At 33.2% G+C, this 18019-nt stretch overlaps 2 protein-coding genes across 2 annotated transcripts; one reads left to right on the forward strand and one right to left on the reverse strand.

Moving 5' to 3' along the window:
• The first annotated feature begins 9507 nt into the window (after positions 1 to 9507).
• Positions 9508 to 11181, forward strand: LOC134259173 (uncharacterized). The gene is made up of 3 exons (XM_062741773.1): positions 9508 to 9530; positions 10000 to 10940; positions 11077 to 11181. Exons 2-3 carry the CDS (start codon positions 10005 to 10007, stop codon positions 11086 to 11088), a joined length of 948 nt encoding a protein of 315 aa, XP_062597757.1. The 5' UTR covers positions 9508 to 9530; positions 10000 to 10004; the 3' UTR covers positions 11089 to 11181.
• Positions 11182 to 14097: 2916 nt separating this feature from the next.
• LOC134259174 (uncharacterized) lies at positions 14098 to 15932 on the reverse strand. The gene is made up of 2 exons (XM_062741774.1): positions 15533 to 15932; positions 14098 to 15347 (listed from the first exon to the last, which is right to left on the reverse strand). The coding sequence occupies exons 1-2, from the start codon at positions 15728 to 15730 to the stop codon at positions 14169 to 14171; spliced, it is 1377 nt and encodes a 458-aa protein (XP_062597758.1). The 5' UTR covers positions 15731 to 15932; the 3' UTR covers positions 14098 to 14168.
• Between the last annotated feature and the right edge of the window lie 2087 nt (positions 15933 to 18019).

The raw sequence follows: 18019 nt of genomic DNA on the forward strand, positions 1-18019 counted from the left end.
GTATAAAGTAAAACATATTATTGTACCGACTTCGTTTTCATTTTTTATTATTATTATCCGAAATAAAAGGTGCAAATGTGATACAGGCAACATATTAATACAATTGTAGTATAACTGAAAAAGATCGCATACTCGTAAGTAAAAGGTAAAAGTGCATGAAGAATGATATAAAAATATGACACTGAAAAAGACATTACACACAAATTTTTCTTCGTATGAACGACCGTGAACTATCTTGCCCTACAAAAATACATTTCAGTTTCGAAGAAAATCCTCTGGCATATTCAGAAAAAAAATGTTGACAGATGGGACGGATCTAAAGAAATGAGCTTAAATACATATGGAAGAGATTATTTTTAATAATAAATATAATGGTATAGTTTGCTATTTGCCGTGACATGCATCTGAATTATCCTGGCACGGGCGAACAGAAGTGAAATTTAAACAAACTTAATCTTTGGGCCTTAGAATTTGGACAAAAAAGACATTGATACATATAATAATATGCGAGTTAAAGCTATCTGTTTAAAGCTCATTTTCAATCATCATATTGAATCTAGAACGGTTTACGGTCCATGTACGTATTACGTTTAAAAACACAAAGCATCTCGACGTTCGTAAACGAGCAGCAATGTATCTTTCTGTGATGACGAGGCATAACAATGTCACAAGTTATTTTAATTGCCTGTATGAAATAAGAAAGACAATTATTCAGCAAATTCATATTTTTAACTTAATAAAAGATTATTATAATGATTAAGAATCCCAGTGAAAAAATCTCATGAATGATAGGCAAAATCAGAGAAAAATCGTTTTTCAGAGTTTATACATATCTCAAATTTTAAAGCTTAAATTTTTTAAAATGGAAAGAAAATGGCTGCTTCTAAACTTTTTTTTCTCATTTTCCAAATTACCTGTAGTATTGGATTCCATGGAAGCGTTAAATCTTTTATCTTTCCTGGAACTCGTCGACTTCTGAATCATAATTAGTCATATTTTATTGCAATGAGCAGCTTTACGCTTTACCTGATGTTCACAGATGCTCACTACCTATACGATTTGTTTTGTGGCAGGACTTTATTTGTTAAAAACCGATAAATCCCTAGTGTACCGACACTTGTAAGCGCCATGATTCAATAAGAAATTCCCCGAAGTGCTTAGTTTTCCCAGTTCAGTGCATTTTTGTGGTTTTACTGACAACGTGAAACTAGACAATTATTTCATTAGTCCCTTCCTGGTCATTATGAGAACATGTTATTTTAACAAGGGCGAGATGGGAAGGACGATAATATTATGTAATGAGTGGTCATAACTGTCTAATTACAGAATGTGCGCTTGTATGTTTAAGTCTTTAGAAAGTTAGTAATATTATAATCCATAAAAAAATCGAGCAAAATCAGCATATTTACGTTTGCAACAAGTAAAATTACAATTAAAGATGTTAACATTGTTTCAGTTCTTGGCTTTAATTCGCCAAAAGAAATAATATTATCAATTGAAAAAAAAAATAAAAACAATAATTTAATCAAGTTGAATCCAATCAAACTAGTTTTCCTCTCATTAAATTAATTCAGTTTAAACTGAAAAAAAGTATTCATTATGCTAAACAATGCATTAATTTAATTCACCATTATACAAATATTATATTATAAATATAATACAAGTTCAAACTTAATATAAAATTATATTGCTGTTTTATTTATCATTCTTATACTAGTTCGTTAAATTGATTTAAACATTTTCAAGGTAATGTGACTTCATTGTTAGTTATTGTACTACAAATTAATTTTGGACATATAAGTATAAAAATCAAATCATCGATTTTATTGAGATCACATTAATCATATTTTTTTACCCTTTAAAATAAAGTAAAATAACTTCATATTTTGATCTTTAGATTATGTGATGAAAATTTAAAACATGTTATCGCTTTTTAATATTTTACATGTCTGTTTCCTTAATTAGCCTTGCAAATAAAAATACTAAATGTGTCCATAAAATTAAGTTCGATGATAAACTATGGAACGCCATCACTGCCTTATAGCATAAAACTATGCATTCATTATGTCAATCTATCATTACGTGATGTGAACATATCTTTAGGTTATGTCAATTTTTTATGGGGTGATGTAAAAATATCTTTACATCATGTCAATGCTGCATTACATGAAGTAAACACATTCTTCCATTATGTCGGCACTTTATAACTTGAAGACCAAAGTTCATTATGTGAAGTGAAAATATGTTTACATTGTGTTAAAACTTTATAACGTGAAATGAATATTTCTTTATATTATTTCATTTCTTTAATATGTGAGGTCAAAATTGCATTACGTCAAGTTAATTTCGTTTTACATGTGCTCTATGATTTAATTTATCATTACATGAAGTCAAAGTCCATTCCCTTTTGTGAGTGTATATTTCTATTACAACAAAGCATTATTACGTGATGTCAATGTATCTTTATTTTAGGCCGAGGTCATCACAATGTGAGGTGAAAACATCATACCTTTACGTCAGTGCTTTATTACGTTAAGTAAAAAGGTTTTTAACATAATGTGAACATATATTATGGAGACAGTCCCGGCGTTCCATATTATATCAACACTTTATTACATTATGTCACAACTCCATTCCTTTATGTGGATATTTAATAAGAATATGTTAACTCTTTCTTATGTGATTTAGAACTTTCTTTACATTGTATTAATTCTTTATCACGTTGATTACAAATGTTCATTACGTGCTGTAAAATACATTTACGTTATGTCAAAGTTGATAACCGTGTTTTCACGACTGGGAAGGGGGGGGGTTCCTGATTAATTAGATACATTATATGAGAAGGGGGGGTCTGACTTCCTCTTTTTTCCGACATAACTTTATCATAGAAAATGTTCATTGAAATTCAGCCCCACTTTTTGCTGAAGTATAAGGGTAATGTAGTATATTTGGATTTTTTTTTAGGACTGATCGAAGTTGGACCCCCCCCCCCCCACTTCACCCGAAATAGGATTTTCGAGTTTGGATTTTTTTTCTTTTTTTTGTACCATATTTTTTTCTGGCTGACAAACCTCCCCCAACCTTCAAAAACGATTCAACTTCACTGGAATTAGTCATTTTTCAACCATTCCAGGACCAGAATTCTGTTCCGAAAATCTACTAGTCCCTCACTTTAATCAATTGACCAATTGAGTAAACATGGGCTTATATCAGTGGCGATCTTGGGTTCTTGAAAAGAGTAGCTAAATGGGGACGATATGGTGAATGAGTTGGGGACCAGGGGGTGAAAGCCCGGAAGATCTCAGGCTTTAGATTTTTTTTTTATAAAACGTTTCAACTTATTTCAGTTATACTTTATGTAAAACTAATGCAATGTCCTACAAAATAAAATCAATTGATTAATTTCATGCATATTTTGGTCACTAAAGATGGGAGAGCGGGAACCCCCCTCTCCCCACCAAACCACCAGTGCACGTATGAAATACGATGTGTTTACACTTTTTTTTTAAAAAAAAAGGAGGGTTAAAGACTGATAAAAAGCTTAGGACAGTGTTTTGTAGTTAGATCAGAAGTTTTGGACTTTTCAAAATAAGAAGAAAAATATTGCTGCATGACACATATTATTTGATTTGCGATATTTATATGAGATTAAATGGCCATTGAATTTCGACGTTAAAAAAAAATCGTCAATAAAGATTCCATGGGAACATGATCCTATTTATAAATTTAACCTGATATTTAATAAAGGATTTATTAAGTCTTGTGTATAATTTAATATTTGATATGTTTAATTTAAATTATTTGCATGTTTAACATATGTGCATGTAATATTAAAAACACAAAACGAAATTGTTGAAATATTCTAAGATATACTGACAAGAGGCTAAGCATTTTAGACACAATGTAAAGATACAATGGCATAACATAATGATTTGTCAAAAAGTAAGGGAAAATTGACAACATGTAATAGATTCCCGTCGTCATGTAGCATATTGATGACACAGTATAGTAAAGAATTGGCCACATGTGACATTTTTTTTCACATCATGTAATGAAATTCTGACATCGTGTTATAGCGACTTGATATTGAATTAAAGATAAATTCACATCTTGTAATGAAAACTTAAACCAAATAGTAGAGAGTGCACATAATGTAATAATGAGTTGAAATTATATAAAAACATCTTTACACCACGTAAAATCGTTTTGACTTAATGTCATAAAGAGCTGATATAATGCAATGGAAGATTGGCGCAATGTAATTGAAGTGCGAGTTAATGCCATAAAGACTTAACATAATGTAATGGAAAGTTGACATAAAGCAATAGTTAGTGTGTGTAAATGTCATAAAGAGTTGACATAATGTAATGGAAAGTTGACATAACGCAACAGTAGTGTGTGTAAATGTCATAAAGAGTTGACATAATGTAATGGAAAGTTGACATAACGCAACAGTAGTGTGTGTAAATGTCATAAAGAGTTGACATAATGTAATGGAAAGTTGACATAACGCAATAGTAGTTTGTGTAAATGTCATAAAGAGTTGACATAATGTAATGGAAAGTTGACATAGCGCAATAGTAGTGTGTGTGTAAATGTCATAAAGACTAAACATAATGTAATGGAAAGTTGAAATAATGCAATAGTAGTGTGTGTAAATATCATAAAGAGTTGACATAATGTAATGTAAAGTAGACACAATGCAATAGTACTGTGCGTAAATGTCACAAAGTGTTGACATAATGTAATGGAAAGTTGACACAATGCAATTGTAGTGTTCTGCTATAAGGCAGTGACGGCGTTCCATAATAAACATACATCAGGTTTAACTTTCGGTTGAAAGTCTCACATTCCATATTCGATCTTTTGAAAAATATCTTTTTTACAATGATACTCAGATAAATGTAATATTACCATAACGAAATAAATAGCCTACATAGAGAGTATATTTCATTTTTGATGCTTGTTTTAACTATTGTTTATTAACAGTACTTCGACGATATATCGAATCAAAGGTCAAAACCAGTGTTTTCTTTCTCCATTGCTTTTCAGTTTTAAATATATATATTCTGTTTTACATAAATACAGAAAAAAGTTCTTCAAATAAAGAGGCAAAATTGGCACCCACGGGAACTCCGATAGTGTTGGAAGACCTGATCTCCAATAACTACAATAGACATTATCAATCGGAAACTCAAGCATCTCTTCAATATCAGTTTCAGAGTACTTGTGTGTACAATCAGAATAGTCTATCAAAATAATTTTGCAAATGACAAAGTAAGAAAATTTCTAGACTTCAATCTTTATTTATTGAAATAGCAGCCGCCTATGATGTCAAAAAGTCTGGACATAAATTTATCACGAGAAATTGTAGCATAAAGTGTTTGCAAATTTTGATTTTATTGGTTTTGTTAAAATTTTAATTTTATATTTTGTTAAAGTTCTTTCGAGATTTTAAGGAGTCTGGGGGTCAACAAATTAACCATTAGATCTTACTTTATTTTAAGATATGGAATCTTAAACTCTAAACTATCACTTAGCAAAGAAAAATTTCACGATCCGTTATATTTAAGTCAGGAATAAAGAAAGAGACTTGATAGTATATTAATTTGAACCCCTATACATCTTTTGATTTTATGATTTTTCATGATGTAGGAATCTAGAAGAGATATGGTAAAAAAAAATCACTTTTGCTTGTTGGGAATGTTGAAATACTTAAAATTGACATATAATTTTTAAGAAATGCCTCTTTAGAAGGGGGTTATGGAAAGAATCACAACTATGTGGAGAAAACGAACAGTATTCGAGCCTAAATATCTATTAAATATTGCTAATTAGGAGCAAAGCAAATACGGATCTCTAAAACATCAGAGGTGGGATCAGGTGCCGTGGAGGAGTGAAAAACCCCTTCCGAACGGTAACACCTGCCGAGTGCTCTTTGTCATTATCGGGAAATACGTCGACAATTAATTCAGTGCGAAAATATGGCCTAACAATCAGTATGAAAAAAGTCAGTCAGCATTTGACTTAATGAATTGTACTTGCTGACAAGGTCATTGTATCGACCATAGAACTTACAAAATTATGACTTTAAACGAGACTGCTGATATTCTTACTTCATTAACTAGTTTGTCGATAACTTACCTCATTTTAGAAATTGTTCATACGTAGTGCTATTCTGTATCGAATCAACTGAGAATGATAAACTCCGTATGCAGGTGAAAAAGAAATATTGCTGCATAAGTAAGGGAAGTTGACGATTGAAAGTTAAAGTCATTTAATTTACGTACATGTAAATCATCAAGCTTTGTTGTTAGATAACCATTAACATTATTCTTAGAAAAGATCCAAATATGAAACAGATATGTCAGACTCTGTGATATCTTTTACTATTTCCAGCAGAATCCACGGCTCAAGATATCAGGACCTTCACTTTGTTTCTCCAATTGAGCAAAGATGTAGGGTACATCTCTTCAACATGAATTTTCCATTTTTGGTGAAAATCGTATTATTCAATTAATATTCTTGTATCAAAAAAAAAATTACATCATCAAAAATGATTTTATTAATGATTGAAAGAATAATTTGCTAGCCCATTTCATGCTATTTTTATTTCGACATTCAAGCTCTTTGGTATAAAGCATCTATTTATCTCAATATTTTATTAAATTAAATTTAACATTTAGATTTGCTTTTTATGGAAGAAAAAACCATTTCCTTTTGAACATTTTCTATTAAGTTCCTTAAGGGCCTTCCTCACACAAATGCAAAATGTTTTTTTGGACATTGAGAGAACTATATTGTATAAAGGTGTTAATTTATATAATAAAATGCTTTCTTTGGTTGTTAGTACGGGAATGAATATCGCAGCTGTTGCAGAAAAAATACATAACCCGAATAAGCGGGTTATGCTATTTTTTTCTGCAATAGCTGCGACATTCATCCCGTACTAACAACCAACGAAAGACATTTTATTGTTTATATTTATATCTGTTTAAATGATCATTTAAAGTAGGATTAAAAAGATTAAATATTGCATCAATGATGAGAACGTCTTTGTACGTTTCATTGATGGAACAGCCACTGATCAAGAAAGCTGTACAGGTGACATGCTTAGTGTACTTCATGCAGTGATTAACGCAATGGGTTTTCTTAAGAAATAAAGGAGGAAATATTCAGTGGATGTAAATATATTGAGGTGATCTATTTAATTTTCACTATTTGATACGTCGGATTTACCCCCGTGAAAAATGTTCAAATACAACATAGTATCAATGAACAGAAATCACTGTTAGTTACTTCCATAGAGACAAAACATGAAAATAACATGTTTGATTAATTTAACTTGCCTTTTTAAAATGTTAAGAATACATGAATTAATTACGAAATGACTAATTTACTGTAATTTCTTATTTTTAAGTTAGATTGCATCTCAATTTTAACAGATCTGTTCCTGTATTCATATGAAGCAGAATTTTTTCTAAATCTAGATCGGTCGGCAGGAGATCCTCACTCCTTCATGGCACCTGATCCCACCTCTGATGTTTTCAAGGTCCGTATTTTCTCTGCTCCTATTTTGTATTTTTTTTTTATGGATTTTGATCTCGAATACTGTTCGTTATATCCATATGTTTCATCTAAGGGCTGATCACTCTAACTACAGAAAAATGTAATAGAATCAGAACTCTTTAATGTGCATTCTTCCGAGGACTTATTTACTATGATCAAACATGTCAGTAAATCTTGATAAAATGATATATTGTATGAGCGAAATATATAATTGAAAGCACGAATGTAATACCTGATAGCGCGAATCGAATAGCTTGCAAGTTGCAAGATTTAATTTCGTAAATGTAAGAAGGCATATTTGTATGAACAAATTATTTCTGTTCAGACGATTGAATAGTTAAAGTCATAAACCTAATTAATTGTTATATTTCTATTAATGTCTCTTTCTGGTAAATATCCAAATATGATAAAGATGTGTCAGGCTATGGTACATTTGATTTGAAGCTCACTGGGATATATTGTGTCGACAATTAAAATGGAATAAATATTGTTAATTGATAATACGTCGTTGATATATCTAAATCTCGATTTGAAGGCCAAAGCAATTGTGTCCTTTCATGTATAAGATTTTGAATGAATTCTGCCTCATATGAATACAAAAATAGATCTGTTAAAAATTGGAAATCCAAAAGATTGCTGGAAGACTTGGTCTCCAAAAACCACATGGATTTTGTCAATCAGAAACTCAAGCATCTTTTTAATATCAACTAGAGAGTACCTGTATGTACAATCAGAATTTTTTTCAGATAATCTTTAAGGAAAATACGGCATTTACGCTTCGTGTGCTTTCGTTTTGTGCAATAAATTACTAATTGGCGTAAAATATTTGTATCTACAAAGTTGTCATTGAATTTGTATTCAGAAATACAATATCCATGAATCCATGAGACAGATTATACTCAAAGTCATAAACTGCCTTACTTTCAGTTGTGGAAATTACTAGGTATAGATAGAGTACATGAATAAGACAATGCATTATTTGAAATACGACTTATAAAAGTCGATATAAAATGAAAATTGATCAGTTATTTGCGCGTTTACTGTCATCAACACACATATATTGCAAAAAGCTCAATTTATTTCTGAGAGGCTTTATGTTTTATGTTTCTGATGACTTAAAAAAAATCATGAATGAAATTTGCTCAAGTATTTTAAAAACTTGGATTTTGTTTTTATCTTTGTACAAACAAGTTTCAAACAGCTCCTCTATACTTTAAATGGTTTATAACAATGTAAAAGAATCGATATTAAAAAATATAAACAATAGATAAGTATTTTCGGAGGACATTTCTTAGTGCATTTACCTATCAACATATTTATTCCGTCTTCTTATACACGAGTATTTTCATCTCAGACATAAGTACTTAATTGATGTTTTTAAGTACACACGTGCAATATTTGGTTATATTGTTTGCTGGGTAGTGAAAATACAGGATATTGATATCTTTTGTAAAATGCTTAACAAAAGTTTTCATTAACAAATACAAACAGTAATTAACAGCCGCTTTTTGTTTAATTTGATTTTAAAAACATGTTCAGATCTCAATTTTTGAAATAAGAAAACGTGCAGTTTCCTCACTAAGGGGTCATGGCGGACGTGTTTTATTGAAAGTAAAATAGAAAAACACGAAACTCATCCCTTGTGTTATTTCAATAAGAAGATTTAAGCATATTTCTGCAGAAATACATAATTAATTTGACAAACCCTTGATTGTTTCATGTTTCAAAAGTTTAACATTTTACGTAATGAAGCAAAGTGTCATTTCTTAATTGGAATGATAAATCGTTTCGCTTGACTACATTTTTCTGTGATTTTTACACGGAAGTGATGATTTGCAATTGTACCTGTGTACAACATTAAAACTGACCAATAGAGCACTAATCCAAAATTTGAAATGGTATAAAAGGAGATAAATTTTACCAGAAAACGCATACTCCCTTGGTGATCATTCTGGGTAACAGTAAGTTAAATCAGATAAATTATGTTGTTCAATTTTAAATTAAATGTTTTAACTTCTTAATTTTAAAAACTTTTAAATTCTTTTTTCAGCAAATGATCATTTTCAATATATTAACCTATGGCTAAATGTTTTTAAAAGATATATTTTCCATGTTGTAATTTCTAAGTTTTGGACGTCATTCTGGCAGGTTTTACTTGATTTATAATGAAGTTCTTTTATTTAAACCAATGGAAATCAACGTCTTGCAACTATCCTATTAAAATTATCATTAACCCTTAAACACTTCTGCGAATCAATAATCAGGGAAATTTACTTCAAGTTAATCTAATCAAATAAGATTCGAAGTCTTTCAAAATTAGATCCATTTTTTTTATTGAAATAGGGAATTATAAAAATCATGTATTTCGAAATTCATTTATTTTTTTATTGTCACTAAAAGAACGACTTTTTTTATTTTGTTTATTTTTAGGAAACATGTTGGGTTTTATCTCCCTATTCACATTGCTCGCTTTGGCAACAGCTAGACCCGGAGGTGGCTACTATCCCAAGGGAGGCTCCGGTGGGGATGGAATAGCTGTCATTCAAACCGGTGGCGGTGGTGGTGGTGGATCTGGGATTTTCTTAGGAGGCGGTAGTGGTGGTGGTGCTGCTGCAGCAGCTGCTGCAGCCGCCGCCGCAGCTGCTTCTGCAGGTGCCGCAGGTGGAGCTTTCGATGGTGGTTTCCATGGTGGATACTACCCAGATCTCTATTACGGTGGCATTGGTGGAATTGGAGGGGCTGGGGCAGCCGCCGGTGCTGCCGCAGGTGCATCTGGACTTGGTGGAGCAGCCGCTGCTGCAGCAGCTGCTGCTGCCGCTGCTGGTGGATTAGGAGCTGCAGCAGGTGCTGGTGCTTCCGCAGGTGGATCAGGTGGATTAATTTATCCTGGACCAATCTATCCTGGACCAATTTACCCACCAGGACCTATCTATCCACCAGGACCAATCTACCCACCAGGACCTTTCTACTTTCCTGGATCAGGAACAGGAGCTGGCGCAGCAGCTGGTGCAGCAGCAGGTGCCTCTGGCTTTGGTGGATCTGCTGCCGCTGCCGCCGCTGCTGCTGCTGCTGCAGCTGGTGGATCCGGTGGAATCATCTACCCTGGCCCAGTGTATCCTTTCCCAATCTATCCACACGGACCCTTCTATCCTAAAGGTGGCTTTATAGGAATCGGTGGAGGCGGAGCTGGAGCCGCTGCAGGTGCTGCCGCTGGAGCTGGAGGATTTGGCGGATCAAGTGCTGCTGCTGCCGCAGCCGCTGCAGCTTCCGGAGGAGCTGGCGGATTCGGAGGTCAAGGTGTTTTTCTTGGTGGATCCGGAATCGGTGGTTCCTCTATAGGAATTATCGGTGGCGGATCTGGCGGTGGAAAGGTGAGAATATTATATTTTACATTTACATTAAGTAAAAAGCCAAACTAAAAAATGTTCGCTTTTTATTAAACATAGTTTTAAAAATGTGTACAGATCTTAATTTGCACTAATGTTTTCTCTTTTTTCATTGTTTTAGAAAGTATACTAAACTGTGATGGAATATTTTAATCAAGACAAGACTGCCTGGGGACTGAATCGTATTTGTAAATTAATATTATAATAAAAATATTTGTACTCATCATTATAATGTTTTATTTTTGATCTTTTGAGGAAATACAGGAGATTTTAGTTTAAATTTGAGAAACAGAAATCAATAACGTATCAAACTTATAAACCTGTATGTTCATTTGTTTTCGGTTACCGTTGAAAAGCATTTCAAAGATCGCATTAGACACCTTTACGACAATCAGGCTGAGAATTCAGACTTTAAATCATAATGGATGGAAATTGTACTACACATTTTTGAGACCCAGTTCAATGATGCTTTGCACATGCTGAAAATTTTATCCCGTCCGTACATCTATAATTAAGGTTTTTGTAAATCTGCATTTAATTTTACTTAAATTGTCTAGGAAATTTGAGGCCTTGATTTTGAATGCTGGTTTCTTTGTTGTTGAAAATGGAGAAGACAACGAACAGTTTTCAAACTCTCAAAGTCCATGTCAACAATTCAGGTACAAATCGGGAGCAGAACAAACACGGACCTCCAAAAAACATCAGACATAGGATCAGGTGCTATGGAAAAGTGAATATCCCATACATACTAAACACACCCTCGTCATAATCGAGAAAAACGAAGAAAACATCCGTAGACGATTCATTTGTAAAAAATGGCCTAGTGAAGTCGGCATTTGATCTAATGATAGGCTGTACTTGCTGACGAGGTCATCGTTGTTAAATTGTAAAATGATCCAAAGTTGAAACGAGACTGTCGATATCTTGTTTCAATAACTTTTTCTGACAATTTGCTTTGATTTGGGAAATGTTTGTATGTGGAGCATGTTTTTGTTTAAAAATCAACTGAGAGGCATAAAGCTAACCCAAAATGCATGTGATGAAGATATATTGCTACAAAAGTATTGGAAGAAATGGACGATTGAAAATTTGAGGTCATCACTTTGAATATATAAGTCTTTGTTGTTTATGAAAAGACATGTCAACTCTGCGTTATCAAGGATATTTTGAGTCGACATATGAATGAACGTTACTTTTGTTAATTGATAATAAGTCGTCGATATTTAAAATTATTGCAAAACTTCGGAATATTATTCATTTATGTACATGTAGATAATTAAATCAAAAGTTGTAAAACAGGGCAAATTATAATCTAGTAAAAACGGTTTGTTGGTAATGATGTTATTGAAATTGTTGAATTTAGATATCTGGGTTTATTTAGCATTAACAATATAAACATTTCCTAATAGGACTAACAACCCCCCCCCCTCTCTCTTTCTCTCTCTCTCTCTCTCTCTCTCTCTCCATGCCGTTTCTTTTAAGTAAAAATACCCAACCACTTTTGTAATCTGTTATGAAATATAAATAAGACATTTTTGTTTATGATAAACGCCCTTATAGGTTTATATTAATATAAAACAAATCACAGACTAAAACTAGTGTTTATAAAAAATAAGTTGTGTCTAGTTCTGTTTTTGATGTCATGTAACTTGGTGGCAATTTAGATCTCTCTCTCTCTCTCTCTCTCTCTCTCTCTCTCTCTCTCTCTCTCTCTCTCTCTCGGGGGGGGGGGGGGATATGCGCGTATATGTGTCAGAGATGATTTGAAAGATATTGTTTTGCAAATGTTTTCTATTTTATAATGTGACTTATTACAGTTAAGTATAACTTGACATAATGCAACCTTAAAGTAGGAAAGCCGTATCTTATAAACACAATTTTATACTTATTTTACATAACAGAGCGCAAATAGAATAATGTTTACTTAATAGAGATCATGCACCAAAAGAACACGTCCAAGAAATCAGACGTGAATTTAAACAAATCTGAGGGATTGCAGAGTCGAGTTCATTCCTCCATGTGAACTATCTCAGTCCCAATCATTTTTTTATTACGAAAACGGAATTTAATTGTGCATAACATTTGTCATGAATTCTGGGAACAAAATCATCTTTCTTACGCTTCTGTTATTGGAGGTAAGTATGTTTTACCAATGTAGTTTAAATGTTGAAGCTATGAGATTATATTTCATGTTAGCTTGAACTTGAAAATCCATCCATTTCTGATACTTTTCAAGAATTGTGGTATCATTAACTGTATCCATGAAATATCTTAAATTCCGAACAAAAATTCCTTTAAACATCTTTGCATCGTCATTGGAGTTGTCGATAAGAGATGGATACCTTTCAATAATATAGAAAGTGTGGCAGCGTCAATGTTCTGCTATGGGAAACCCGAAATATGTGTTCGATTAAAAAGTCAAATGGGAGGTGCACAATAGCACTATGTAACAAAGATTAATTGAATGTTTCATTAAATTACATTCAGCGGTATAAGAGGAGTTGCGGATAAGAGATGGGTTCCCCAAAGCGTTACGGACGGACGTACAGACGGACGGACATCCCACTCACTATATACCCTCCCGCTTTTCAAGCGGGGGTATAGCAAGATATGTTTGTGAATCACAATTGCATGGCATCTCATGACAAATGTTTCGAAAATGCAATTGAAACTCCAAGCTGAAAGTCAAAACGTTTTTTTTTTTCAAACTGCTATCAAAAGAAAGATCTTGTCACAAGAAAAACGCATGCCAAAAATGAAAGCCCCAGCACCAACCATTCAATTATTACGGCCACGGTCACAGTCTTTCCAAAATAGATCAACTGTTAAGTCAAAATTAATGTAGACCAAGGAAGGGTCTTGTCATAAGGACGATACTTGTAAAATATGCAGGCCTTGGCAGTAAATACTAAAAATTAAGAGCAAGGTTTAAGTTTTTATTTAAGAAATAGCGCAGACTCTTCATTCAAGGTCTTTAAGGGTCAAAATCGTTGGTGTCAAAGTGATGCTCTTGTTACATAAAATACACTTTTGAAATATAAAAATCCTTGCAAAAACAAATTTTAAAGAGTGAAAATTGTTGGTACACAAGGGAAGGTCTTATGACAAGGAAAGCTCATGTGTAAAAAGAAACCCCTAACTCCACCTTTTTTAACATTATGACCAAGGTAAGTTTGGTAAAATTTTATACACTTCTACATACGTTTATACACTCTATATGCATATTCCCTGTTTGTTGCATTTTTGTGACTTTTCACAACAAGTATAGGAAGTGTATGGACTATATTCGCAGCACTCCTCCTCGGCAGGACACGGATGTGATCCGCAAGTCATAGGTTGTGGTTGAGGAACATGCGGATCGTAGTTACAGAAAATCCCAGAACATTTAGTTCCAGGTCGTATGCTAGCGACGAAAAGGTCAAGAACGGAAGTCTGCTGCATCGGTGCTCCATTTGTAAATGGTCCGTTCCAGTCAGGTGAAAACACGGGCCCTGAAACTTTGAAATAAGGGGGGCCATCCTTAAATGTGATGTTACATCGAGATATTGGGTCTTCGTTACACATATTGTATTTTATGTTAGCTTGAACTTGATATTCCATCCATTTCTGATACTTTTCACGTATTGTGGTATCATTAACTGTATCCATGAAATATCTTAAATTCCGAACAAAAATTCCTTTAAACATCTTAGCATCGTCATCGCAGTCAGGGTCACAGTTCTTTTCGGTGAATATACCACTGGTATTACTGTTGTAGTCGATAGCTGCTGTGGCTATCTTATCTGCTAGAATAAGGTAGGAATCGTTATTGGTAAGTTTATACATTTCTGAAAAAGCTCCGATCATAATGCCAGTTTCATAAGTATATCCAACACTGTTTGAAGGTTTGCAAGAGTTTAAATCAATGCCATCACTGATGAGAAATGTAGAGCTGTTGATTAAGTTATTAGAAAATATGTATTCTTCAATCTTTTTGTATTTACTCCTGAATTCAGTATTGTTGGTCAGCCGATAGAGTTTGGCGGCTAGATGGTACATTTGGACATCTGTTATGGTCTGTTTAGCATTGAAGTTGTTGTCAAACCACATGCCTCCGTTACACTGCCCATTAGAATCCCAGCCCGTCTTCCAGCTCCAGTTCAGGATGTCTATGGCTGTCTGAAGAAACTCTTGAAGATTGAAAAGTTCGTATATCCTGGCATAGCTGAGACCAAACCAACCCATATCATCAAAGGAAGGGTAGGGTCCATAAGCTTCCATCAGAGAATAAAGGTCTCTATGGGAACCCGTGACTACAGTCAGATATTTCTTGTGCTGGGCGTACTCCATAAAGTTAGCCATGGGCTCAAGTACAGCACCATTCTGCCAAAACCCATCATACCCGTTCCAGATCTACAATTTCAATGTTCCCATTGCTGTAGTCTATAGTATGTGATTGTTGTGACAAATCCAGTTTTGAGGATAACATTCGTTTTGATGAAATGAAATGTCTTTACTGACAGTTAATCTTTAACCACAAATATCAGACTTTATAAAGTTATATATGTTTATCATGTTTCGGTATTTAAAAAAGTTACCTGGTAGCTAAACAGACCAGCTATGGGTGACGGAAACCAATTCGATTGATGAGCAAACTCCGTAACGCAAGCCATATAAGCACTGACGTCATTTCCGAACATATTCATGGAACAAGTTCCGTTCTCATTGGATATTACTGTGCTAAGAGTGTAACCAAATGTTACACCGAAAAATACTATTATTGTCAAAAGTCTCATTTTAAAGACTTGTTTTCTAGCCTACTTTAAACATCTGATAGGATGCAGATATATTTCTGATAACGGTTAAATGGCTGTTATCGCTATATATTGATAACGATTAGTCCAGTATTACATGTAAATGCTTCTATTCAAATGAAAAGTGTCTATACGGTTACAGTTGTGTATGGGTTACATGTGTGATGAAGTGATGAAAAATACGTATCGTAAAGATTTTTTTTTTCACTTAATTTGTAAATGCCTATTTTCAATATCATTTCTCTAGTGAAATATAGAAATGATGTCGATTAAAATGCGATATCGTCAACATTACATAAGAGACCATATAACAATGTGTTTGAGACATATCTATATGTCTATACAACCCCAACTCCAACCCCTAAGTTTTTAGCAGACTTACCCCGGTACTTCTGTACTTATATGAAGTAAAATATATTCAAAACCTTATACGTATATATGAGAAGAAGAAAAAAAACAATCTAATTAAATTAGATGTTAGTTTCCGCTCGCATACTCGCTACCTTAGTGTAGCGAGTATGCGAGAGGATCTAACATCATATTTTAATTAGATTTTTAAAAAAAAACTTGCCGTGGCCCTCAGCTCGACATTTAGGTATACCATGATATATACATGTATATATGGTATATATCGACGATGTATTTAATTTATCAATTAACAATACATGTACATGCAGTTATTTCATTTCATATGTTTTCACGATATATCTCACTGAGCTTGAAATAAAAGATATCACAGAGTCTGATACATCTGTTTCATATTTGGATTTTATACTGTAAAAAGACGTAAATGATGATCTAACAATCAAACTTTATCTTTTAACTATTCAATGGTCAATTCCCTTAACTATGCAGCAATATACCCTTTTCACCGGTTTCTCTCAGTTGGTTTTAATGCGCAAGAGCATGCTTTACTTATGAACAATTTTATCTAAAACGAGGTAAATTATTCACAAATTGATGAAACAAGGATATCAAAACCATCTCATTTAAAGTCATTATTTCGTAAGTTCTATGGTCAATACAACAACCTTGTCAGCAAATACAATATATCATTCAGGTAAATGCTGACTGATGTTTTTCATACAAGTAATTTCTTGATCATGACAAGGAGCACACGACGGGTGTGACCGGTTGGCAGGGGATGTTCATTCCTCTCCTCCATGGCACCTGATCCCACCCCTGGTGTTTTAGAGGTCTGTGTTTTTTCTGCTCTAATCTGTATTAATTGTATGCACTTCAGAGCTTGAATACTGTCATTATAAGAAAAGATTCAAAAATGAATAGATTAAATTGATATCTGTATGTTCAGCAAGTTTAGCTTTATGTCTGGTGTTGAAAATTATCGCGCAGGGCTTTTGGATTATAAATATTTATTGCTATATAAATGCTAGAAGTACTTTTTTCTGAACGAAATTTATATGTTGTCTATTGTCATTGTCAAAAACTTTTTACAGCTTCATCTTCTTTTCCAGCACCACTGAGTCAATTTCAACCAAAATTGGCACAGAGCATCCTTTAGTAAAAGATATTTGAAGAGCAACACTTTCTTTAAGGCGGATAAAATAAAGAAATACTAAAAGTTAAAGTATAAATTGTATAGGTTCATACCTTTTCATGAATCACTGGACCAGAAAATATTCAGGGTAATTAAAAGCTTCTTGATATTATATAAAGTTTGATCAAAACATGGCACCGGGGGATAGGATGGGTCACTAAGGTTGATCAAAGTTTAATAAGGGTGTACATAGTAAACATCGTACCTATGGTCAGTCATCAATAATAAAGGAAGCATCCACAGGTACATGTAGTATAAATTCAAAATTTATTCCAAGTATGATACCCAGGGGTAGTTAGAAGCCCCAATGGGAAATCCAAGTTTTAATAAGAAAATATCAGAAAAAAAATCTTTATAAGTCCTCTTCTAAAGAACTGCAGTACCAAGTTTAGTCATATACGTATGGAATCATCCTCAAAAGGTGTTTATAATTGTGTATATTCAAGTTTTTTCAAATCATAACTCTTACGGTAAGGATGAGGTTAAAATGGACAATCAAATATTAAGAGAAATCGTTTTAAAAAAAAACCTTTTTTCTCAAGAACAGCAATTTGCCAAACCCAAGATTAGACATATTTATGGTAACTTCTCCATGTGTGTAGATTCAAATTTGTTCAATTCTTGACCTCCAGATTGTGTGGGCCAGAATGGGCTATCAAAGTTTTAGATAAGAATATATAGGAAAAACTATTTTAAAATCTTTGGCAAGAACA

The sequence above is a fragment of the Saccostrea cucullata genome, unplaced genomic scaffold, assembly GCF_032062105.1.
Source record: "Saccostrea cucullata isolate Sc308-1 unplaced genomic scaffold, CSIRO_AGI_Scuc_v1 ctg13108, whole genome shotgun sequence".
In the NCBI taxonomy this organism is placed as follows: domain Eukaryota; kingdom Metazoa; phylum Mollusca; class Bivalvia; order Ostreida; family Ostreidae; genus Saccostrea; species Saccostrea cuccullata.

Bases quoted from the DNA above. Each gene is read 5' to 3' on its own strand.
- LOC134259173 (XM_062741773.1), top strand. From the start codon at position 10,005: ATGTTGGGTTTTATCTCCCTATTCACATTGCTCGCTTTGGCAACAGCT.
- LOC134259174 (XM_062741774.1), bottom strand. From the start codon at position 15,730: ATGAGACTTTTGACAATAATAGTATTTTTCGGTGTAACATTTGGTTAC. The intron at 15,348-15,532 runs GTAACTTTTTTA...TTGAAATTGTAG, and splicing joins CTGGTCTGTTTAGCTACCAG to ATCTGGAACGGGTATGATGG.